Source organism: Oncorhynchus nerka, linkage group LG28, assembly GCF_034236695.1.
Source record: "Oncorhynchus nerka isolate Pitt River linkage group LG28, Oner_Uvic_2.0, whole genome shotgun sequence".
Taxonomy (NCBI): domain Eukaryota; kingdom Metazoa; phylum Chordata; class Actinopteri; order Salmoniformes; family Salmonidae; genus Oncorhynchus; species Oncorhynchus nerka.
Genome location: NC_088423.1, coordinates 46,443,393 through 46,468,246, shown reverse-complemented (window position 1 = coordinate 46,468,246; position 24,854 = coordinate 46,443,393). Strand labels below are relative to the sequence as shown.

General features: G+C 41.6%; 1 protein-coding gene and 1 long non-coding RNA gene across 4 annotated transcripts; one reads left to right on the top strand and one right to left on the bottom strand.

The window, feature by feature from the left end:
- Positions 1–527: 527 nt before the first annotated feature.
- Positions 528–15,277, bottom strand: LOC115113312 (uncharacterized). The gene is made up of 6 exons (XR_003861096.2): positions 15,135–15,277; positions 14,892–15,008; positions 14,188–14,376; positions 2,367–2,574; positions 2,130–2,221; positions 528–1,953 (listed from the first exon to the last, which is right to left on the bottom strand). It is a non-coding gene; the product is annotated as an uncharacterized LOC115113312 (long non-coding RNA).
- Positions 9,863–24,854, top strand: LOC115113311 (protein YIPF3-like). Of its 3 annotated transcripts, none has more exons than XM_029640829.2 (9): positions 9,863–10,170; positions 14,207–14,400; positions 14,556–14,662; positions 14,769–14,814; positions 14,949–15,041; positions 17,465–17,596; positions 17,704–17,829; positions 21,536–21,659; positions 23,803–24,854. In XM_029640829.2, exons 2-9 carry the CDS (start codon positions 14,215–14,217, stop codon positions 23,940–23,942), a joined length of 954 nt encoding a protein of 317 aa, XP_029496689.1. In that variant the 5' UTR covers positions 9,863–10,170; positions 14,207–14,214; the 3' UTR covers positions 23,943–24,854. The 3 variants fall into 3 exon arrangements, with proteins under 3 accessions (XP_029496689.1, XP_029496687.1, XP_029496688.1); XM_029640827.2 differs by having other exon boundaries at positions 9,865–10,170; positions 14,191–14,400; XM_029640828.2 differs by having other exon boundaries at positions 9,872–10,170; positions 14,191–14,400; positions 17,704–17,817.

Genomic DNA, 24,854 nt, shown 5'->3' with positions numbered 1-24,854 from the left:
GTGAGGATCCAGAGGGGTTGGATCAGCTTTGCAGTGGATGACAACCCACACCCTGTTGTAAATTAAGGAGAGAACGTCCCTCTCCAAATTCATACAGGAATGTGTCTTTGTTACAGACATTTTCCAGCCGAAAATCTAACACGTTCTAAAGCGAATACTGGAACAATATTTCTAACATAGAAAGTGGGGAATGGTCGAAGGCTATCTATAGAATAATAATGTCATTTTGGTTGTTATTTGGTGATGTCATAAAACGTTAAAAAGGAAATACTGTAACTTGAAAGGTATATACACTACATTTACGAAGTTTCCATCCTCTACGTTGTGTATGAAATACGAAACATGAATGTTTTTGTTAAGAGAGGGATGTGATCTATAAGAGAAAATTGTTTCTATAACTTTGTTCAAGTAGTCACCACCCCCCTGAGTGAGATCAGAGAGCATGTCAGCCTCACGAACCGCCCTCTTTTGAACAAACTGTATAAAACCATGGGTTAAGAATTTAAATTTCAGACCAGAGAGATGTGTAGCTGCAGCTCACGTCCAAAGTGGTTCGAATTCAATCTCAACACGAGGTAGAGATCTCCCAGACATCATTTCCCAGACAATCACTGGTATGGATGATTAGCTGTTCTAAGTAAAGTATCTAGAAAAGCTAAATTAAGTGGGACCATTCTACTACTCTCTTCAAACCATCATATTTTACTACTCATCACCCCACTGGGAATCACAGGCTAGCCAGGTGTATCAATCTTCAAAGACTCATCTTCCAGAGCGAATGGAAGAATAACAATAGAAGATGTGTGGGGAACCCTTTTGGACAATCAAAGCCTTACAAGCGTGCCGTGAAAAGGCCCAACATCCTTTCCAAGAAGGCCCGGCTCCGACAGAAATATGAAGAACCAAGACATTTACAGGTAAATACATTCATGATTCCTTACTCCAAATGGGCGGTGATTTGTGTGTAAAGTATATGATTACTGTGAGAGTAGTGTCTAAAATGTACCAACATTAAGTGTCTGTCTCTCTCTCCATCTCTTTTGTAACAAGCCGCCATATTGTGTCAGTCCGCTAGGGACCTGTTTCTATTGTATTAAGTGTGTATGTTTATCCCGTGTTACCATTTAGTTAGCGAGTAAACAAATAATTAAATTAATTTGTGTAGTACTGAATCATAAGTAAGGGTGTTTTTTTTGCAGATGCAGAAGGTTACGACTGTTCAGAATGATGATATCATTTGAGGTTACGATTATATTGACTGTTTATGGATGTGATAGGTAAAGACCTTTAGAGTTTAATTTGTCCTAACCCGGATGACGCTGGGCCAATTGTGCGCCGACCTATGAGACTCCCAATCACGGCCGGTTGTGATACAGCCTGGAATCAAACCAGGGTCTGTAGTGACACCTCTAGCACCAAAATGCAGTGCCACTCAGGAGCAATGCATTCAGCAACAAGTGTTTGTGTCAGACAAAAGACTAACCTAGAGACAGCATTTATTAAATCATATCAGGAAAGGGTAACATAAAATACTGTGCTGTATGTAGTCAACATGTAATTAATTATTAGTTTATGATAAAACCGTTTCAATCAAACAATCACTTTACTCACTGTTTTTGTGAGGGATAGTGTTCTTGTTGTTTCCTTTCGATAAACACCTGTCAAACAGACAGCCGCTTATGTAATTGTGCCATTTGAAGTATTTGGGTCAGGCAGGATCCTTCACAGCAGTGCATGTATTTTCCTGTCAGTGTTGGAAACTGTGATAGACACAAAATGGACCATACTGTAGCTGCAGCCACTTCTTCCAGTTCAGCCTGGCCCAGCTCGTTCAGCTTGCCCTCCGCCTCTTCCATAATGCACTCCAGGAGCTGGTACAGGTGGAAGGGGGGGGGCAGCAGGTCTGTCTAGACCGTCTGCAGTGAAGCGTTTACGCTGTAGGGGGCTCAGCCTCTGCTTGGAGATTCCGGAGACAGCCACACAGGACAATACAACCAGTTAGCTACAAGGCATCCAATATTACACTAATCATTATAAAGTGTTGATGCCTTGTGCAATCAACTGATGTCTAGTTGTTGTCTTGGTCTGGGAATGATCAAATTTGGACCTATATTTCCTGTTGGACTGACCTTTTTGTGATGATGGGTAGAAGTGTTGTGATGTTGGAGGGTACTCTGTCTGGCTCCACCATAGCCAGGGCTTGGAATGGAACTATTGGAGCCTGTTTGGATTAGGTAAGATGTAAGGAGATATTACAAAATTATATTTGGTATCAACTTAATGTCAATACAACTCCATCCAGACAAATAAACAAACATGCTTGTAGAAGTAGAGTAGTTGTATGTTAGAAATCCAGCGGTCCCTACCTGAGAGATGTCATGGGAGTGGGTGTGTGAGCTGAGATACTCTATGTCTGGTGCGGGGACCGACAGTATGTTGTTGGGGTTGTTGACGAGGTAGGACACCATGGTGACTTGACCACCCTTTGCACCTCCTTCTCCTCTTCATTCTCCTGTCCTTCCGTGTCCTTGTTGCTGCTGGACGATTCTAAGATCTCGCTCAGGCTTAGAGATGCTGTCCATCATAAAAAGATATGCCGATAATAAAACAGCCTTGTTTTAATCCTCTTGACAATTTAATACTCCGAGAAGTAGCCAGGAAACTAAAAATATTTGGCATGGGTCCTGAGATCCTCAAAAGGTTCTACAGCTGCAACATCGAGAGCATTCTGACTGCTTGCATCACTGCCTGGTACAGCAATTGCCTGGCCTCTGACCGCAAGGCACTACAGAGGGTAGTGCGTACGGCCCAGTACATCACTGGGCTAAGCTGCCTGCCATCCAGGACCTCTAAACCAGGCGGTGTCAGAGGAAGGCCCTAAAAATTGTCAAAGACCCCAGCCACCCCAGTCATAGACTGTTCTCTCTACTACCGCATGGCAAGCGGTACCAGAGTGCCAAGTCTAGCACAAAAAGGCTTCTCAACAGTTTTTACCCCTAAGCCATAAGACTCCTGAACAGGTAATTAAATGGCTACCCAGACTATTTGCATTGTGTGTGTGTGTGTCCCCCACCAAACCCTCTTTTTATCATATGCGCATTGTCACTTTAACTATACATTAATGTACATACTACCTCAATTGGGCCGACCAACCAGGGCTCCCTCACATTGGCTAACCGGGCTATCTGCATTGTGTCCCGCCACCCACCACCCCCTCTGTTACGCTACCGCTACTCTGTTCATCATATATGCATGGTCACTTTGACTATATCTACATGTCCATACTACATTTACATTTACATTTAAGTCATTTAGCAGACATACTACTTCAACCAGCCTGACTAACCAGTGTCTGTATGTAACCTCGCTACTTTCATAGCCTCGCTACTGTATATAGCCTGTCTTTTCACTGTTGTTTTATTTCTTTACTTACCTACTGTTCACCTAGCACCTTTTTTGCACTATTGGTTAGAGCCTGTAAGTAAGCAGTTCACTGTAAGGTCTACCAACACCTGTTGTATTGGCGCGCGTGACAAATGAACTTTGATTTGATTATTTACTGTTTTACACGTGGGTTACTACACAGAACTTTAACCCTTTGTATAAGATATTCTCAAAAATTAAAATAGTCCAGTCATTTATATTATAACCAAAAAAATATATTCTGCATTATTTTAAGTAATCATGTGACAACTAAAATAATGTTGAGCCGACTTCTGGTAGCATAGCTTTCGTGTATTCACCCACGTGGCTGTGGAGATTGACAGGACAATGTCACAGTATGTCAGCGTCTGCATGTTTCTTCCCAGATCTGTACTTAAAGTCGAAGTGGAAGTCAGCCAACTCCCCGACCCAGCAGTGACCTACTGCATTGAGTCTTGTTGTGCTCAGAACATAGGTCAATGGGTAGGTCAATGGGTAGTAGTCTGTAAAGATAGGTAGATGGTTACTAAACATGTCAAAGATCACCTACTTCAAGTTAGCCAGAATGGTGGTCTTTTTTCTCTGCTGGAGTTAGCGTTCTGGACCCATACCCCATTACACAGTTTCCCGTTCTAATGTTGGTCAAACACAGCCTGAAAAAGAGCTCCACCAACGGGTGGTGGTCTCGAAGGAGCTGCCGGTTTAGATTATAGATAGGCTACAATTGTCCTAGAGTCCCAGTAAGAGAACTGATAATGATCAGCAGGAGACCCGAGATACAATTCACACTTTATTGCCACACACACTTCGTCGTGGAAGTGGTTCTCTGTTCTGTATAGAGAACAGAAATAGAGTGCATGTATTACACAGTGCACAGTCTGTTATGGCTATGCATAACGGTACCACTAGAATGAATAATAACTTAATAGTAAATAGTATTGTGATATGGCATAAATAGCTACATATGTAAACAGGAAATGGCACATAGCCTACCGCTATTAGCTCCAATGTATAGCCTAACACAACACACGATAGAACCGTATATATACACACAGTATGGTCAGGGTCCACTAAGACTATAGTATACGATATAGTATGAGCAATAGGTGTAATGGCTAGGGCTAGTGGGCTAACATGCTACATAGCAGTAATGGTAGCATATTACACAAGAGGGCTAGCATAGTATTCAATAGACCAGTATATACACAACAGCAGCTAGCAGTAGTATGCTAAGCTACTGTTGCTAGGCTAGCATGTAAAAAATAATTTGGCCATGAGGGCTGCCATCAGTCGGATCATTTTGTTCCCCCCACATTCTGAAATAGCATTTTTGCCCCCCCAGTTTTATCGATGGAATGTGATAAAAAACAAGGGAACAGTGTGCTTTAGAACCAGGCCTGTTTCACTGACCTGTCAGCTGACTTGATCAGCAGAGTTGCCCATAGCAACAGAATGTTTCAGGCAGGGGAGAACGACTGCCCCCGCTCATTGAAGCCACTGAAGTGAATGGAAAAATGGCAATCATGGTACTAGTAATTGTTTCTAAGATGTACACTGAGTATACCAAACATTAGGAGCACCTTCCTAATATTGAGTTTGCACCCCTCACTTTTGCCCTCAGAACAGCCTCAATTCGTCGGGGCATGGACTCTTCAAAGTATTGAACGTGTTCCACAGGGATGCTGGCCCATGCACACTCCAATCCTTCCCACAATAGTGTCAAGTTGGCTGGATTTCCTTTGGGTGGTGGACCATTCTTGATACACACAGGAAACTGTTGATCGTTATTAACCCAGCGGTGTTTGAGTTCTTGAGACAAACCGATGCGCCTGTCACCTACTATCATACCCAGTTGAAAGGCACTTACATCTTTTGTCTTGCCCGTTCACCCTCTGAAATACACAATCCATGTCTCAAGGCTTAAAATGCCTTCTTTAACCTGTATCCTCCCCTTCATCTACACTGATTGAAGTGGATTTTAAAAGTGACATCAATAAGGGATCATAGATGTCACCTGGATTCACCTGGTCAGTCTGTCATGAAAGAACAGGTGTTCTAAAAAAATTGTATACTCATTGTATGTCCTTAAACCGATCTTTAAAAAAACAATGGCCCACAGAAGAAGTTAAGGAGAATGTAGGTGCTAATGTCAGCCTGCAGTCTGCCTTTTACATTTCAGGCATTTAGCTGATGCTCTTATCCAGAGCGACTTACAGTTAGTGCATTCATCTTAAGATAGCTAGGTGGGACAGCCACATATCACAGGAATGGAAAGTACATTTTTCCTCAATAAAATAGCCATCAGTAGAGTCAGAGCTAGAAATGGAGGGGGTGGGGGGTGGGGGGGAATCAAGTGCAAGTGCTGGTTCAAGGATGGTCTCCAGAGATGGTCTGGAGAAGGGAGGGGATCCGCTCTACCCCATCCCCTCCCTTCTCCAGACCATCTCTGTTGTCGCATGTTGTTAACCGACTTCATTGAGTCTTCACATAGGAATTAATCATGTCACGTGATCAATGGCTTTGTCCATTCATATATACGGTCATTGGTTCCAGGAGCAAAGGTGTGAAAGTTGGGGGTGCATAGCTCTGTAAACCATGGAAAGTCCATCCTCCCAGTACCTCTGCTTGTGTTAAGTGTCTCAGAGCTTGTGTCTTTGAATGGAGGCTAAGAGAGGGGATTTTCTACAAAGCCACCCCAAAATGTATGAAGTACATTTTTAAATGCCTTGTGTTATCTTCGCCGCCAGTGATGTCTGGTGCTTGTAAGCCCTGCCACCCTGTGTCTCCACCCTTTCAGTGGCATGGATGGAGCGGGCAGTGAGGGATGACCTGCTCACAGTATCTGCTGCTGCTAGGTCCAGGAAAGACCGTTAAGGCTCAAGTGCCCGACTGGGACATTGGCTAGCGAGTCAGCTTGTGCATCAGGTCCAAGCCAAGCAGGTCTGCAAGGGCAGAAGGTCGTCTAGGGACCAGCACTGGAGTTAAATCCAGTGATGGCTGATCTAGAAGAGACACTATCTGCAGTGTGGGTTGGGGTGCTGGCTCGAACACCAGTGGCTGCAGGTCTGGCTGGCAACAGACATGCTATGCTATTTGGCTAGCAGCCACACAAGTATATGAGCTTACAATAAAAAAGCAAGGACTTCTTTGCAAAAAATGATGCATGACGATCATATTTGTAATGATTATCATAGAAAAAATGCAGCCAGCTACATTTACTCATGTTTTTCTCTAAGTTAATCTTGCATTTTACCAGAGAAAAGTCCCGGAGAAATGTAGCTACACAGTCAGAGTGCTATCTGCTGATTATAATGCAATTCTGGAATGAGTGGAGAAGTGCATCTGAAGCACAAAATTAGTCTGATGCAAAGCAGAAACTATAATAAGAAGCATTTTTGATCTGCCTTTACAAAGCGCAGCAAGATGCACTATATATACAAAAGTATGTGGACACCTCTGCAAATTAGTGGATTCAGCTTTTCAGACACACCCATTGCTGACAGGTGTATAAAATCAGGCACACAGCCTTGCAATATTCATAGACAAACATTGGCAGTAGAATGGCCTTACTGAAGAGCTCAGTGACTTTCAACGTGGTACCGTCATAGGATGCTACCTTTCCAACAAGTCAGTTGGTCAAATTTCTGCTATGCTAGAGCTGCCCAGGTCAACTGTAAGTGCTGTTTTCATGAAGTGTAAACATCTAGTAGCAACAACGGCTCAGCCGCAAAGTGGTAGGCCACACAAGCTCACAGAATTGGATTGCCGAGTGATGAAGCACGAAGCGCGTAAAAATAGAATCGAAACGCGCTTTCTGTAGGGATGAATCACGCTTCACCATCTGGCAGTCCTACCTGCCCGAATACGTAGTGCCAACTGTAAAGTTTGGTGGAGGAGGAATAATGGTCTGGGGCTGTTTTTCATGGTTCGGGCTAGGCCCCTTAGTTCCAGTAAAGGGAAATCTTAATGCTACAGCATACAATGACATTCTAGACGATTCTGTGCTTCCGACTTTGCGGCAACAGTTTGGGGAAGGCTCTTTCCTGTTTCAGCATGACAATGCCCCTGTGCACAAAGCAAGGTCCATACGGAAATGGTTTGTCAGGGCCTCCCGAGTGTTGCAGTGGTCTAAGGCACTGTATCGCAGTGCTTGAGGCATCACTACAGCCCCGGGTTCGATCCTAAGCTGCGTTACAGCTGGCTGTGACCGGGAGACCCATGAGGCGGCACACAGTTGTCTGGGTTAGGAGAGGGTTTGGCCGTCTGGGATTTCCTTGACTCATCACACCCTAGCGACTCCTTGTGGCTGGACTTTGGTCGCCAGCTGGACGGTGTTTCCGCCGACACATTGGTGCGACTGGCTTCTGGGTTAAGCAAGCAGTGCTGCTTGGAAGGGTTGAGTTTTGGAGGACGCATGTCTCTCAACCTTCGCCTCTCCATAGGGGAGTTGCAGCGATGAGAAAAGACTAACTACCAATTGTATATCACAAATATGCAAAGAGAACCAACAGTCTGTCAATCCGGAAAATTAGAACTTTGAGAGTTTCTTCAAGTGCAGTTGCAAAAACCATCAAGCGCTATGATGAAACTGGTTCTCATGGAGGACCGCCACAGGAAAACAAGGATCCAGAGCTACCTCTGCTGCAGAGGACAAGATTAGAATTTCAATGACTATAATTATCCACTGTGTGTAGTGATCCATTTTGTCTGTCCCGCTCTCAGTCCACACCCTCTCTTCCCTTTGTCCACCAAGCCGTCATATCGGCTTAGCCCACTAGGGAATCTTCCCTATCATTTGTTAGTAACCAATATCTACTGTTTGTTTAGGCATTTCTGTGATTATTTAGTTAGTAAATAAATGATTAGGCCAATTGGTGTATGGACGATTTACAGTAAATGCTGGGTTTGTGCAGATAACCAACAATTTATTACGTTCGGAATGAGACTGACGTGAGATAAAGAATAATTAATTAATTAATAGAAGACTAATTTATCATTAAATATCTGAAGAGTTATATTCGGAATATTATAATTTGGTAATCTGAAGATTTTCCGTGGTGCCCCGACTTCCTAGTTAATTATATTTACATGATTAGTTTAATCAATTAATAATTAGAGAATTGATTTGATAAAATAGCAGTCTTCACTTTTAATGATGCTAAATACACAACAAATGCATCGCAGAGTTCAAGTAACAGACACATCAACTGTTCAGAGGAGATTGGGTGAGTCAGACCTTCATGGTCGAATTGCTGCAACAACAAAAAACGACTAAATGACACCAATAAGAAGAAGATACTTGCTTGGGCCAAGAAACATGAGCAATGGACAGTAGACCGGGGGAAATCTCTCCATTGGTCTGATGAGTTCAAATTTGAGATTTTTGGTTCCAACCACCCCGTCTTTGTGAGTAGGTGAACAGATGATCTCTGCATGTGTGGTTCCCACCATGAAGCATTGGGGGGTTATGATACTTTGCTGGTGAGTGTCTGATTTACTTAGAATTCAAGGCACACTTAACCAGCATGGCTACTACAGCATTCTGCAGTGATACTCCATCCCATCTGATTTGCGCTTAGTGGGACTATTTTTTGTTTTTCAACAGGACAATGACCCAACACACCTCCAGGCTGTGTAAGGGCTATTTGACCAAGAAGGAGAGTGATTAAGTGCTGCATCAGATGACCTGGCCTCCACAATCACCTGACCTCAATCCAATTGAGATGGTTTGGGATGACTGATCATTTCCTCATATGAACAGTAACTCAGTAAGATATTTTTGTTCAGTATATGTACAGTAGGGCAAAAAAGTATTTAGTCAGCCACCAATTGTGCAAGTTCTCCCACTTCAAAAGATGAGAGGCCTGTAATTTTCATCATAGGTACACTTCAACTATGACAGACAAAATGAGAAAAAAATCCAGAAAATCAAATTGTAGGATTTTTTATGAATATATTTGCATGTTATGGTGGAAAATAAGTATTTTGTAAGTATTGGCTTTGAGTGTGAAGATTAATCAACTAAAGTTGATGATCCCTGGTGTCTGTGATGCATGCCATTTGGTGAAACGCAGACCTGGTGGTGAGCACGAGACTGAGGAGATCCTGTCTATCCTTTTGAGTTTTGATATTGAGTGTTTGCCTGGTAAAGTCATGCTATGATATATGAGCTATCCCGTGATAGCGTTTGTTCCGAAGCCGCTTTGATGTTTCAGGTGCCAAGGTTATGGTCAGAGACAAAGGAGTGTGTAGTTTGAAGAAAAAGTAGTGAGTTTCAATTGTGGGGGAGCCCAATGTTAGCAAAGTTGGTTTCTTGGCGAAGTAGTGGAATAAGGGGCGTGTTATGGTTGCAGGGTTATGGGTGGTGCAATTTGTATTTTCCGTTCCCTTTTTTTGTTTTGTCACAATGTGTAATGCATACTCCGGGCTGAGAAGGGCAGCAATACGCCAAAAAGCATCTAGTCTGTCGGAAATTCACACAAAAGGAGAAGTGTCCACGTAGTACGCACGACGTGTTGTGCGTGGAATATTACCAGGCAGCTTAATGCATTTGGGAACAAACGTTTATCTTTAAAGCACCTCTGATGCTATAATTAACATTTCGTTGGTTGTATGTGAGTTTGAAAGTGCAGTTTCTTTTTTTTAACAAGAAATCAAGAACACGTTCACTTGTTCTAAAATATGGATTCGTCTGATGGAAACAAAAACACGGAACCATGGGGCGGTTTTGACGACAACATTATCCAGGTAACTTAACGTTACTATGCTAGCTATAGCTATCCAAGACAATGCTTAATATGTATCGACTTATTTGATTACATCACTGTACATCGGACCTGTGTTGCCAAACTATATTTTACTCTGCGGTACATAATATCATCCTACTGAAAATGGGCACTTGTCCCACAATGTTGTGGTAGTTAACTAGCCCAATAATGGACCTGCTAAATTAACCTTAGTCCTTCTGTTTAAGGCGAATTGACTCATCTAAACTTGAATCATTCTTAACCCTATTGTTGTGTTCCGGTCGAATTGGACCGATTTTAGTTGTCTCTGAAAAATGTAGTTTTATTTTTGTTTAACTAGGCAAGTCAGTTACGAACAAATTCTTATTTACAATTTACAGTGGTCAATTGCCTTGTTCAGGGGCAGAACGACAGATGTTTACCTGCTAGATCAGGAATTCGATCCAGCAAACTTTAGTTTATTGGCCTACCGCTCTAACCACTAGGCTACCTGCCGCCCATTTAGTTCATTTAATCTGATTGGTCATAAGGTTCCATGACTGTCCACATAGGGCATCTGAACACACAAAATACATTTAAGATTTTCATCAAATTTGGGGTGTGTTTTATTTAACTTTTGTACACATGTGGTGTTCCTGGTCAGAAATGACCGGTCATTAGAAATGAATGGGTGAGACTACAATTAGTGTATAAAATTGAGTTCAGGCACCTGCCCATTCATCAGATGGACACACTTCCTCTCCCAGACCCCACATGCATGTGTTTCACACACCTCACTCCCCTTGTTTTCCATGGAAAACCCCACGGGAACCTTTCCCCAATATAATCTTTCCCCCACGGGATCCACACCTGTTGGCATTCTCACAAACAATCGCAACATTGTTTCAATAATATATTGAACTTTTCTTGCAGCTCTGTAATAATTAAGCTTTTTTGAGGCCTTGCTTACAATTCGTTCTGTGGCAGCACAATGACCAAACGATACTGTATGTGAGGCTCTTGATCATGACAATGGTGAGGAGGAGAGAGGCCAGTAAACTGACAGTGAAGATACATTAGGAGGAAATGTCAGAAGTTGAAGATGACACAGAATATGATCCAGACCAAGAGACAACCAATGTGGAACAATCCAGTGATGAAGAAGAGGGCCCTGCTGAGGTTACATTCTGGTCAAACAATAGGAATTTGTCCTGGTCTTCATCCCCACCTGAGAGGAGAGGTCGGCTGAAAATGTTATCAGGATGACCCCAGGGCCAACGAGATACGCCATATCCCGGGTTGATGACATAAAATCATGCTTCGAACTGTTCCTGACAGAGTCAATCAAAACCACAGTGATAAACATGACCAACTTGGAGGGGGGACGCGTTTACAAAGACAACTGAAAGGAGGTAGACCGGACAGACATCCAAGCATACGTGGATCTCTTGATTGTGTACAGATCCAGAAACGAACCTACCACCAGTTTATGGGATGCAGAGTCTGGTCGGGCAATTATTATTTAAATTGGCTTCGACAACCGTGATACAAGACCAGGCCGCTTTCAACAAGACAAGCTGGCAACTATCAGAGGTTTGGCACAAGTGGGTGGAGCGCCTGCCACTCATCTATAACCCAAGTCCAGGCATCACAGTGGATGAGTGGTCGCTTTTAGGGGACGCTGCCCATTCAAACAGCACATGCCAAGCAAACTGCCTAAATATGGAATAAAGATATGGAATAAAGATATGGGCAGCATGTGATGCTAGGACACGTTATGCCTGGAACATGCAGGTTTACATCAGGAAACCTGCTGATGGTGTTCCCGAAAGGTACCAGGGGAAGCGGGTGGTCCTGGAAATGACTGCAGGTTTCCAGGTACACAACATAACACGTGACAATTTCTTCACCTCATGCTCTTGGTCAGGAGCTGCTCTCAATAAAAATGACCGTGGTGGGGACGGCCAGAAGGAACAAGCCTCACTCACAATCAAGGACAGGGATTGTTTTTTCCCTCCAAGTTTGCCTTCACCGATACACACAAACACTTGTGTCCTACTGCCCGAGGGGAAAAAGAAGAATGTGCTCCTGATGACAACTCTGCGTAGGGATGCCGCTGGGAGGACAGGAAGCACAACCCTGTCCTGGATTACAACAGGAACAAAGGGGGAGTTGACAACCTCGATAAGGTATGTTACTTTTTATCTTATGTACTTTATTTCTCTATTACCAGATTGTTTTATGTGCACCATTAAATGAAATGTTGTTTGGTGAAATGCTCATTGATTTTGTTAACAATATGGAGTCAATTCTATTCATTTCAATATGTAAATATGTTTTAGATGTGATCAATTAAAACAACGCTTTGTTGCAATTTTTCACGTTACTATGCAAGACATGAAGTATCACTTGTATGTACTCATTATTTTATTCACTGATTGTTGCACTTTTGCAGGTCACTGGCACATACTCTTGTAAGAGGATGACAGCACGTTGGCCCATGGTGGTGTTCTTCAACATCCTAGACGTGTCGGTCTACAACAGGTTTGTGATGTGGATGGAGGTGAATCCAGGGGAATTTCTTCAAGAGGATACTATTCCTAGAAGAGTTGGGGAAAGCCATGGTGGCACCCCTCATTCAAAGGCACCAACATCTTCCTCGAACACCATCCTCTGCTGGATTGGTGAGAGATATACAAAGATCAGAAGCAAGATCTACGTCTGCCAGAGACAGAGGAGACAAAAGGAAAAAAGGTGCAATCTGTGTGCAACAAGAGTTGTCAAAACAAGCATTATGTGCCGTAAATGCAGTGCATATATTTGCAAGGCACATGCATCAACCACCACGTATTGGCCAACATGTACATGAGAGCACACAAAATGGAACCACCATTGATTGTTAGTAATACTGTTATTGTTACTGTTGTTCTTTAATGTGTTCAGATGTTAATTTTGTAATATGGTAAAGTTCTCGTGTAGTTTTGGTCCTTTCTTTACTAATAAAATCATACCGGTCAGTTTTGACCAGGAACACAACAGATGTTATTTTGTGCCCGTTTAAACATTTGAAATGGTTTCAGAACAAATGTCCTTGTTAAACTTCGATGCAAAGTAGTCTGTGATAAATAGCACAATATGTTTCATGAGTATTTGTTATAGTCAAAATAATCCATACATTCTGCTTTTAAATTTTAAATTTATTTTTGACAGAGTTGAGCTCAGGTCAATGAGGCCTACAGGCCATAAATAGCAAATAAAAGTTGTAATGTTCACAAGAACTTAAGTTGATAAAAAGATAACACAACATTAAGTGATATGGATTTATAATCTGCTATAATGGGCTGGTTATTTTGGACAGGTGACACAGAATTAATTAACATGAAAAGAACACAACAGGAGGGTTAATTGCAGTACGGTTCGAGAAACAGAAACAAATCCCTCTATTACAAACGCAACAGGAGGGTTAATTGCAGTACGGTTCTAGAAACAAACAAATCCCTCTATCACATCAAAATAATTTCACAAATCAAAAACACACTTACTGTACACTGTTTTAACCGGTTTTAACAGTTTCAGCCGGCAGTATTTTGGCATCAGTCTTCCATTTAATGTTACACAGTGTTCAGAGGCACAGACAGCTAATTGGCACATGTAGTACACTGTCTTGCGTCTGTTTTCGGAAAACAAGCACTGAAACATGGAAATATGGCTGTGTGGGAACCCTAACCCTCTAAAGGTGTGTAGTAATTTAACCTTTTAAAACTTTAAAAAAGATTTCTTGCTGATGTGTTTCCAAAACCGTACCGCAAGCGATGCGTGTTAATGTTTAGCTGAAACGTCCGGGCTCTTAAACAACCTCCGGTCAGAAGATACTACAGTTATCTTCTATGAACGGGTGTAGCTAGTTAGCTAACCATAAACTGGAAGGAGATTTCTTTTTTGTTTCACGTGGTGACTGACTGTCAAAGGAAATGTTGACAATTTGCTTGTCAAACAATTTCACATACATGATACAGTTAAATCTAATAAGCCATCTTACCAGGGCACTGGGTCAGCAGTGATTGACATGGAGAACATGGATGACACGTCGGGCTCCAGCTTTGAGGACATGGGGGAGATGCACCAGCGCATGAAGGAGGAGGAAGAGGTGGCAGAGGAGGAGGAAGCAACTGAAGAGGAGACTGGAGAGGATGGCGAGTTTCTGGGCATGAAGGGTATCAAGGGCCAGCTGGGGAGACAGGTGGCAGATGAGGTGAGATGAGAATACTTTGTGATGCTTATGATGGGCAATAACCTGTCACACACACCACATTAGTCATGAAAATGGGCTTTGCCAGAACCCAATATTCTAAGTTACATCTCAATAGCCTTGTCTGGTTAATGTTGCAGTCCCCTCCCCCCTCTTAGGTGTGGCAAGCTGGAAAGCGTCAGGCTTCCAAAGCTTTCAATCTATATGCCAACATAGATATTCTCCGGCCGTACTTTGATGTAGAGCCTATGCAAGTCAGGAACAGGTGAGAGTCGGTCACAAATGTGCTTGTAATCACAACGTGTAACTTGTAAAATAGTCTTGCGGAGTCACATTTTAGAAGATTTCTGACATTTACTTTTCTACCCTAGGTTGATTGAATCAATGATACCCATCCGCATGATACATTTTCCACAGGTGAGTGGCATTTTCTTTTCCCGTACTATTTTCACAGGCCGAGAGGAGATCTAAATCTAGAGGCTTTCGGCGCTTACCTGGCCAATTAAAAGGAAATATTAAATGTTTTCGCTGCTCCTATTTTCCAACTATAGAAGATTGCTGGGGAGCTGTATGGGCCCATGATGCTGGTGTTCACACTGGTGGCCATCCTCCTGCATGGAATGAAGACATCAGGAACAGTTATTGTAAGAGAGCTCAAGTTATACCGGCTTCGTAAATGCATGTTAATATACAGTATGTATAGATTAACATTTCTTATGAAGCTCAGGGATACTGACGGTAGATGAATTAAAACTGGAAATGGGGGTAGCCAATTAACTCAAAACCCTTTTGACATTATGCAACCAAAAGCCATCTGTTCAGCTTTTGCTGCTCAAAAATATAAATTACTGCTCATGTTGCACTCATGTGGTTAAATGCTTATATGCGACGACGCTCCAAATTGAGCTCAGGTGCATCCAATTTCCTTTGATCATCATTGAGAGGTGGATACAACTTGATTGGAGGCCACCTGTGGCCAATTCAAATGTTTGGACAGGATTGAGAAAAGAAACACACATGTCTACATAAATTCCCACAGTTGACAGTGCATGTCAGAGAAGAAACTAAGTCCAAGGAACTGTCTGTAGATCTCCATCGAATTGTGATAAGTGCCGTCAGACAATATTCACACTCCTTGACTTAATCCATATTTTGTTGTGTTATAGCCTGAATTTAAAATGGGTTTAATTAAGATTTTGTCTAACTGCCTACACACAATACCCCATGTCATAAAAATAGATTTTGTTTTAAACTAAGTTATTACAAATGAAAAGCTGAAATGTTTTTAGTCAATAAGTATTCAACCCCTTTGTTATGGCAAGCCTAAATAAGTTAGGGAGTAAAAATGTGCTTAACACGTGACATAATAAGTTGCATGGACTCACTATGGACAATAAAATTATTTGTTAATGACTGCCTCATCTCTGTACCCTTCACGTAAAATTATCTGTATGATCCCTCAGTCGAGCAGTGATGCCTTTCAACGAAGGGCACCTGTTGGCAGATGGGTAAAAAAAAAAAGATGACATTGAATATCCCTTTGAGCATGGTGAAATTATGAATTACACTTTGGATGGTGTAGCAATACACCCAGTCACTCAGTTGCCGGAGAGGAAGGAAACCTCTCAGGGATTTCACAATGAGTCCAATGGTGACTTTAAAACAGAGTTTAATGACTGATAAAATAACTGAGGATGGATCAACAGCATTGTAGTTACTCCACAATACTAACCAAATTGACAGCGTGAAAAGAAGGAAGCCTGTACAGAATAAAAAATCATTAAAAACATGCATCCTTTTTGCAACAAGACACTAAAGTAATACTGCAAATCAATTAACTTTTTGTCCTTAATACAAAGTGTTATTTTTGGGGCCAATCCAATACATTATTGTGTACCACTCTTCATATTTCCAAGCATAGTGGTGGCTGCATCATGTTATTTATACCGTTATTTTGACTAAGTTGACTGAGAACACGTTCTCATTTACAGCAACAACCTGGGGAATAGTTACGGGGGATGAATGAGCCAATTGTAAGCTGGGGATTATTAGGTGACCATGATGGTATGAAGGACAGCTTGGGAATTTAGCCAGGACACCAGGGTTAACACCTCTACTCTTACGATAAGTGCCATGGGATCTTTAATGACCTCAGAGAGTCAGGACACCCATTTAACGTCCCATCTGAAAGACAGCACCCTACACAGGGCAGTGTCACTGCCCTGGTGCATTGGGATATTTTTTAGACCAGAGGAAAGAGTGCCTCCTACTGGCCCTCCAACACCACTTCCAGCAGCATCTGGTCTCCGATCCAGGAACTGACCAGGACCAACCCTGCTTAGCTTCAGAAGCAAGCTAAGCAGTGGGATGCAGGGTGGTATGCTGCTGGCATGCTTGTAATGGTTAAGGACTGTGTAGATGTTCAGGATAAAAAAATGGATTGGAGCTAAGCACAGGCAAAATTCTAGAGGAAAAACTGGTTGTCTTCTTTCCACCAGACACTGGGAGATGAATTCACCTTTCAGCAGGACAGTAACCTAAAACACAAGGTCAAGTCTACACTGGAGTTGCTTACCAAGAGGACATTGAATGTGCCTGAGTGGCCTAGTTACAGTTTTGACTTAAATTGTCTTGAAAAAAAGAAAACATCTGTCTAGCAACGATCAACAACCAACTTGACAGAGCTTGACGAATTTCGATTTTTTTTGCAAATATTGTACAATCCAGGTGTGCAAAGCTCTTAGAGACTTACCCAGAAATACTCACAGCTGTAATCGCTGCCAAAGGTGATTCTACAAAGTATTGAATCATGGGTGTGAATACTTATGTAAATTATGTATTTCTATTTCATTTTCAATAAAGTTGCATAAATTTGAAAAGCGTGTTTTCACTTGATCATTATGGGGTATTGTGTGTAGATGGGTGAGAAAAAAAACAGTTAATCAATTTTGAATAAAGGCTGTAAAATGTGGAATAAGTCAAGGGGTATGAATACTTTCTGAAGGCACTGTATGTTGTCTAGCTGACCTTGATTAGGCCTAATACATTGTTCTTCCTCCCTGGACAGAGAGAGGGTACTCTGATGGGCACAGCCATAGGGACATGCTTTGGTTACTGGCTGGGAGTTTCCTCCTTCATATACTTCCTGGCATATCTGTGCAACGCCCAGATCACCATGCTCCAGACCCTGTCTCTGCTGGTGAGTCAACAATGACCATCCCTCCCCTCACAGCATCTCCGTGTAATCAGTCTGTTAGAAATGCAGTGTGAAATCTCACTGTCTGTTCTACTATGTGCCCCCAACAGGGTTATGGTCTTTTCGGACACTGCGTGGTTCTCTTTGTCACCTACAATGTCCACTTCCACTCCCTGTTCTACATCCTGTGGCTGGTCGTAGGAGGGCTCTCCACACTGCGGATGGTAAATAAGCAGGTCAATTAATACAAGTCCCAAGAGCCCCTTGACACTTAGACACTTGCTGACGTTCACACTGGGCACGTTTGAGTGGTCAGGCTAAAGCAACCAACTAGACAAAATTCGAGGAGCGGAGTCGGGGGAGGTGCAACCGCGACAGCTGAAAGACGAACACTATTGTGGTTTTCCAACAGCAAGGCTCATATCAACATGGTAGTGTTGCCTTTGGTTAGAAAAGTTTTTCTTTATAAAATGTTGAAATAAACATGTCTCCAACGCCCATATTACACCTACAAACTGAAATCCTGTGTGCACGTTATACAATCAATTAGTGGGAGAGAGCCTCAAATAACACATTCAGAAAGTATTCATACCCCTAGACTTATTCCACATTTTGTTGTTTCACAGCCTGAATTCAAAATGGATTAAATATATTTTTGTCTCACCCATCTACTACAGTCGTGGCCAAAAGTTTTATGAATGACACAAATATTAATTTTCACAAAGTTTGCTGCTTCGGTGTCTTTAGATATTTTTCTCAGATGTTACTATGAATAATGAAGTATAATTGCAAGCATTTCATAAGTGTCAAAGGCTTTTATTGACAATTACATGAAGTTGATGCAAAGAGTCAATATTTGCAGTGTTGACCCTTCTTTTTCAAGACCTCTGCAATCCACCCTGGCATGCTGTCAATTAACTTCTGGGCCACATCCTGACTGATGGCAGCCCATTCTTGCATAATCAATGCTTGGAGTTTGTCAGAATTTGTGGGGTTTTGTTTGTCCACCCGCCTCTTGAGGATTGACCACAAGTCCTCAATGGGATTAAGGTCTGGGGAGTTTCCTGGCCATGGACCCAAAATATCGATGTTTTGTTCCCCGAGCCACTTAGTTATCACTTTTGCCATATGGCAAGGCGCTCCATCATGCTGGAAAAGGCATTGTTCATCACCAAACTGTTCCTGGATGGTTGGGAGAAGTTGCTATCAGAGGATGTGTTGGTACCATTCTTTATTCATGGCTGTATTCTTAGGCAAAATTGTTAGTGAGCCCTCTCCCTTGGCTGAGAAGCAACCCCACACATGAATGGTCTCAGGATGCTTTACTGTTGGCATGACACAGGACTGATGGTAGCGTTCACCTTGTCTTCTCCGGACAGGCCTTTTCCGGATGCCCCAAACAATCGGAAAAGGGATTCATCAGAGAAAATGACTTTACCCCAGTCCTCAGCAGTCTAATCACTGTACCCTTTGCAGAATATCAGTCTGTCCCTGATATTTTTCCTGGAGAGAAGTGGCTTCTTTGCTGCCCTTCTTGAGACCAGGCCATCCTCCAAAAGTATTCGTCTCACTGTGCGTGCAGATGCACTCACACCTGCCTGCTGCCATTCCTGAGCAAGCTCTGTACTGGTGGTGCCCCGATCTCGCAGCTGAATCAACTTTAGGAGACGGTCCTGGCGCTTGCTGGACTTTCTTGGGCGCCCTGAATCGTTCTCCACAACAATTGAACCACTCTCCTTGAAGTTCTTGATGATCCGATAAATGGTTGATTTAGGTGCAATCTTACTGGCAGCAATATCCTTGCCTGTGAAGCAATGATGACAGCACGTGTTTCCTTGCAGGTAACCATGGTTGACAGAGGAAGAACAATGATTCCAAGCACCACCCTCCTTTTGAAGCTTCCAGTCTGTTATTCGAACTCAATCAGCATGACAGAGTGATCTCCAGCCTTGTCAACACTCACACCTGTGTTAACGAGAGAATCACTGACATGATGTCAGCTGGTCCTTTTGCGGCAGGGCTGAAATGCAGTGGAAATGTTTTGGGGGGATTCAGTTCATTTTCCTGGCAAAGAGGGACTTTGCAATTAATTGCAATTCATCTGATCACTCTTCATAACATTCTGGAGTATATGCAAATTGCCATCATACAAACTGAGGCAGCAGACTTTGAAAATGTATATTTGTGTCATTCTCAAAACTTGTGGCCACGACTGTACACACAATACCCAAGTGAAAACATGTTTTAGATTTTGTTTAAAATGGATTGAAAATGAAATACAGAAATATCTCATTTACATAAGTATTCACACCCATGAGTCAATACCTAGAAGCACCTTTGGCAGCGATTACAGCTGTGAATCTCATAGGAAGTCTCTAAGTGCTTTCCTCACCTGGATTGTGCAACATTTGTCCATTATTATTTTCAAAATGATTCAAGCTCTGTCAAATTTGTTGTTGATCATGACTAGACAACCATTTTCAGGTCTTGCCATAGATTTTTATGTAGATTTAAGGCAAAACTGTGACTCGGCCACTCAGGAACATTCACCTCCTTGGTAAGCAACTCCAGAATAGATTTGGCCTTGTGTTTTCGGTTATTGTCCTGCTGAAAGGTGAATTCATCTCCCAGTCTCTGTTGGAAATTAGACTGAACCAGGCTTTCCTCTGGGATTTTGCCTGTGCTTAGCTCCATTCCATTAATCTTTTTATCTTTAACTCCCCAGTCCTTAACAATTACAATCATACCCATAACGTGATGCAGCCACCACTATGCTAGAAAATATGGAGAGTGGTACTCGGTAATGTGCTGTATTGGATTTGCCCCTTACATAACACTTTGTACCCAGGACAAAAAGTGAATTGTTTGCCACATTCTTTGAGTATTACTTTAGTTCCTTGTTGCAAACAGGTTCAGTACATGTTTCCTTCTTTTCACTCTGCCTATTAGGTTAGTATTGTGGAGTACCTACAATGTTTTTGATTCATCCTCAGTTTTCTCCTATCACAGCCATTAATGGTTTTAAAGTTTGTAATGGTTTTAAAGTCACCATTGGTCTCATGGTGAAATCCTTGAGCGGTTTCCTTCCTCTCCGGCAACTGAGTTAGGAAGGACACCTTTATTTTTGTAGTGACTGGATGTATTGATACAACATCCGAAGTGTAATTAATAACTTCACCATGCTCAAAGGTCCCTGGTCTATGTGTTTGAATCTGTGTTTGAAATTCAATGCTCGACTGAGGGACCTTACAGATAATTGTATGTGTAGGGTACAGAGCTGAGGTAGTCATTCAAAAATCGTGTTAAACACTATTGCACAGAGTGAGTCCATACAACTTATTATGTGACTTGTTAAGCACATTTTTACTCCTTAACTTAACAGCCTGCCATAACAAAGGGGTTGAATACTTATTAATGTTAAACATTATTAAATGTTTTGAAAAAGATAATTCCACTTTGACATTATGGGGTATTATTTGGAGGCCAGTGAAAAAAAGAAATCTAAATTTAATCAATTTTATATTCGGGCTGTAACCCAACAAAATGAGTCAAGGGGTGTGAATACTTTCTGAAGGCACAGTATAATCACTGTATAGGCTTACATGAATCGTTTTCAGTCAAGTTTGCATGGGTCAAACAAAAACACCGTAATGACTGGTTGACAATAGAGCCTTCTACAATGCAGGGGATGGCTGCAGGATGAAGTTGGCGAAGAGCAACTGCAGAAACTTGCAGTAGACTGCAGTCAACTTCATGACCTTTGATCACGTGATTTTTGTACATTTCATGCAGTCGACATGTAGATGCAAGTCGGGGCAATTTTTATCCCCATAATACAACAAACGTTGCAAAAACTGTATCCGCTTGAACGTGCCCACTATGTCAGTGATAGTCAGTCTGTCCCACTTGCTCACATTATCCCTTGCTCTCGTTCTCTCTCAGGTGGCTGCTCTCATCTCTCGGACCGTGGGACCGACCCCGCGCCTCGTCCTCTGTGGAACACTGGGTGCTCTGCATATGCTCTTTCTGCTCTACCTGCACTTCGCTTATCACAAGATTGTTGAAGGTAAGATTCCTCACTAAGCAAACCAGGGCCCGTATTCATAAAGCGTCTCAGAGTAGGGGTGCTGATCTGAGATCATTTTTTACTTTTAAATCACAACGAATAAAGAGTGGACCTGATCCTAGATCAGCGCTCCTACTTTGAGACTCTTAATGGATTCAGGCGTAGAGGTGTCACTTCCCTACACACAATACCCCATAATGACAAAGTGGATGTTTAAAAAAAAAAAAAAAAAAAGATTTACAAATTCATTAAAAATGAAAAGCTGAAATGTTTAGAGTCAAGTATTCAACCCCTTTGTTAAGGCAAGCCGAAATAAGCTTAGGAGTAAAAATGTGCTTAACAAGTCACATAATAAGTCACTCTGTGTGCAATAATAAATAGTGTTTAAGATTATTTTTTTTATGACTACCTCATCTCTGTACCCCACACATACAATTATCGATAATGTCCCTCAGTCGAGCAGTGAATTTCAAAACCAGATTGAACCACAAAGACCAGGGAGGTTTTCCAATGCCTTGCAAAGAAGGGCAGCTATTGGTAGATAGGTAAAAAAGTTACTAATTACACTTTGGATGGTTACCTAAAAACACAGTTTAATGGCTGTTATAAGAGAGAACTGAGGATGGATCAATAATATTCTAGTTACTCTACAATACTAACCTAATTGACAGAGTGAAAAGAAGGAAGCCTGTACAGAATACAAATATTCCAAAACATGAATCCTGTTTGCAAGGCACTAAAGTAATACTGCAACAAATGTGGCAAAGAAAGTCTGTTTGGGGTCAAATCCAATACAACACATTACTGAGTACCATGCTCCAAATCTTCACGCATAGTGGGGGCTGCATCATGTTATTGGTATGCTTGTAATTGTTAAGGACTGGGGAGTTTGTCAGGATAAAAAAAGAAATGGAATGACCAAATCTACACTGGAGTTGCTTACGAAGAAGACAGTAAATGTTCCTGTGTGTCCGAGTTACAGTTTTGACAGAGATTGAATAATCTTTTTTTGTAATAATGGTCAAATGTTGCACAATCCAGATGTGGAAAACTCTTAGAGACTTACCCAGAAAGACTCACAGATGTAATCGCTGCAAAGTATTGACTCAGGGGGGTGAATGCTTATGTCAATTGCAAACATTTCAAAAAATATTTTCACTTTGTCAGTATGGGGTAATGTGTGCAGATGGGTGTGATTTTTTTTTTTTTGAGTAAGTGAAGGGGTGTGAATACTTTTTGAAGGAACTGTACTACCCAAAGTGTGTGCAATTAGGACACTTTAGTTTTGTTGTTTTGCATATTGTATGTGACCCAGGATTGAGCGATCTCTCGCTATATATGTAATATATATACAGTACCAGTCAAAGGTTTGGACACACCTACTCATTCAAGGGTTTTCCTTTATTTTGACTATTTTCTATATTGTAGAATAATAGTAAAGACATTAAAACTATGAAATAACACATGGAATCATTTAGTAAACAATTTTTTTAAATTTTATTTTAAATTTGAGATTCTTCAAACTAGCCACCCTTTGCCTTGATGACAACTTTGCACTCTCTCAACCATTTTCATGAGGTAGTCACTAGGAATTCATTTCAATTAACAGGTGTGCATTGTTAAAAGTTCATTTGTGGCATTTCTTTCCCTCATTTGAGACAGATGTGTTGTGACAACGTAGGGTTGGTATACAGAAGATGGCCAAGTCCATGTTATGGCAAGAACAGCTCAAATAAGTAAAGAGAAATGACAGTTACTACATTATTCCATCGTTTTGATGTCTTCACTATTATTTGACAATGTAGAAAATAGTAAAAATAAAGAAAAACCCTTGAATGAGTAAGTGCTTCCAAACGTTTGACTGGTACTGTGTGTGTGTGTGTGTGTGTGTGTGTGTGTGTGTGTAATAAAATGAGGTCATCCACAAAAGTATTTCATTACAGTGGACATACGTCTTTCAGAGTAACGAAAGCCAATAATGTGAACCCAGGTAATTGAGTTGACTCCCCTGGTCCAATTTTAAACACATTTTAATTGCTTCTATTCAAAGACCCTCCAAGGTATATTCTTAAACTGGGTCTTGAATTTCTGTATGATTAAAGAAATAAGTTGGACATTTTGTTTAAAAAAATGTTGTCTGAAGGTATCCTGGACACATTGGAAGGCCCCAACATGCCCCCCATCCAGAGAGTGGCTAGAGATTTGCCTGTGGTGGCCACCGCTGCTATGAATGCTGTGAATGCCACAGTGAAGACCCTTGGTGTTATCCTGCAGTCACAGTGATGGTGTGTCCAACATCAAAGATGATACCACAGGCTCATGAGCCTGAATTCCGCAGTGGTGGTGTTGTATAGGTAATACAGACTGAGGTGAAGGTCAAAGACCATTATGGTGGCTGGTTATAGTTGACATTTGACCTTCATCATTAAACATGAACATTGTCTCAGTAAACACATCGCCATCGGTTCACAACAACTCTTACAACTTTCATTCTCCATGGGAAATGACATGCTTACCCTAGTTGTTTATATTGTATCTAATCAAAAGAACTAAATGATGGAGTGAGGTGTAATGCTGGTGCTGTAACTCTTTTCAAATGACAGCAAATTGCCTTTTCATTGGGGTCTTGTATTTGTTAAAGCAGCATGAGTGCACTAAGATTCCCAGCTGTTTGCATTTGTACTCACGTTAAGACTAATTCATCTCCAACTCGACACTTTCTCACCTCTTGTAGGCTTTGTTACACGGGTTACGGCGATAACATCAATGGATGTTTTAACATTCTAGACGTTCAATGGGAGGAAGGTTCTATAGGAATGTGTGGTGCCTTCTATTGTTTTTCGAAGGAATTATTATTATCATGTATGATATGGGGTAAATTAGAGTTTAATCTCTTGTTTTACACAATGCACATCCATTGTCTGTCATTTTAATAACCTAACAGGTTATTAATGCAGTTGACATGTCATATGAGATATGCAGTTGACATGTCATATGAGATATGTAATAGTGCGTAATCTTATGAATATTGTTCCTTCTAAGCAGCTTTTGTTTTGTGCATTATTTGTACTTCCTAACAACATTGTTTTTGGGTGGGATGCAAGGTGACCTCTTTTTTTTTATTTTACATGTGAAAATGTATTTATAGGGTTATTGTACAGAAAGATACAATGGAAATAAACTTTATCGACCTAA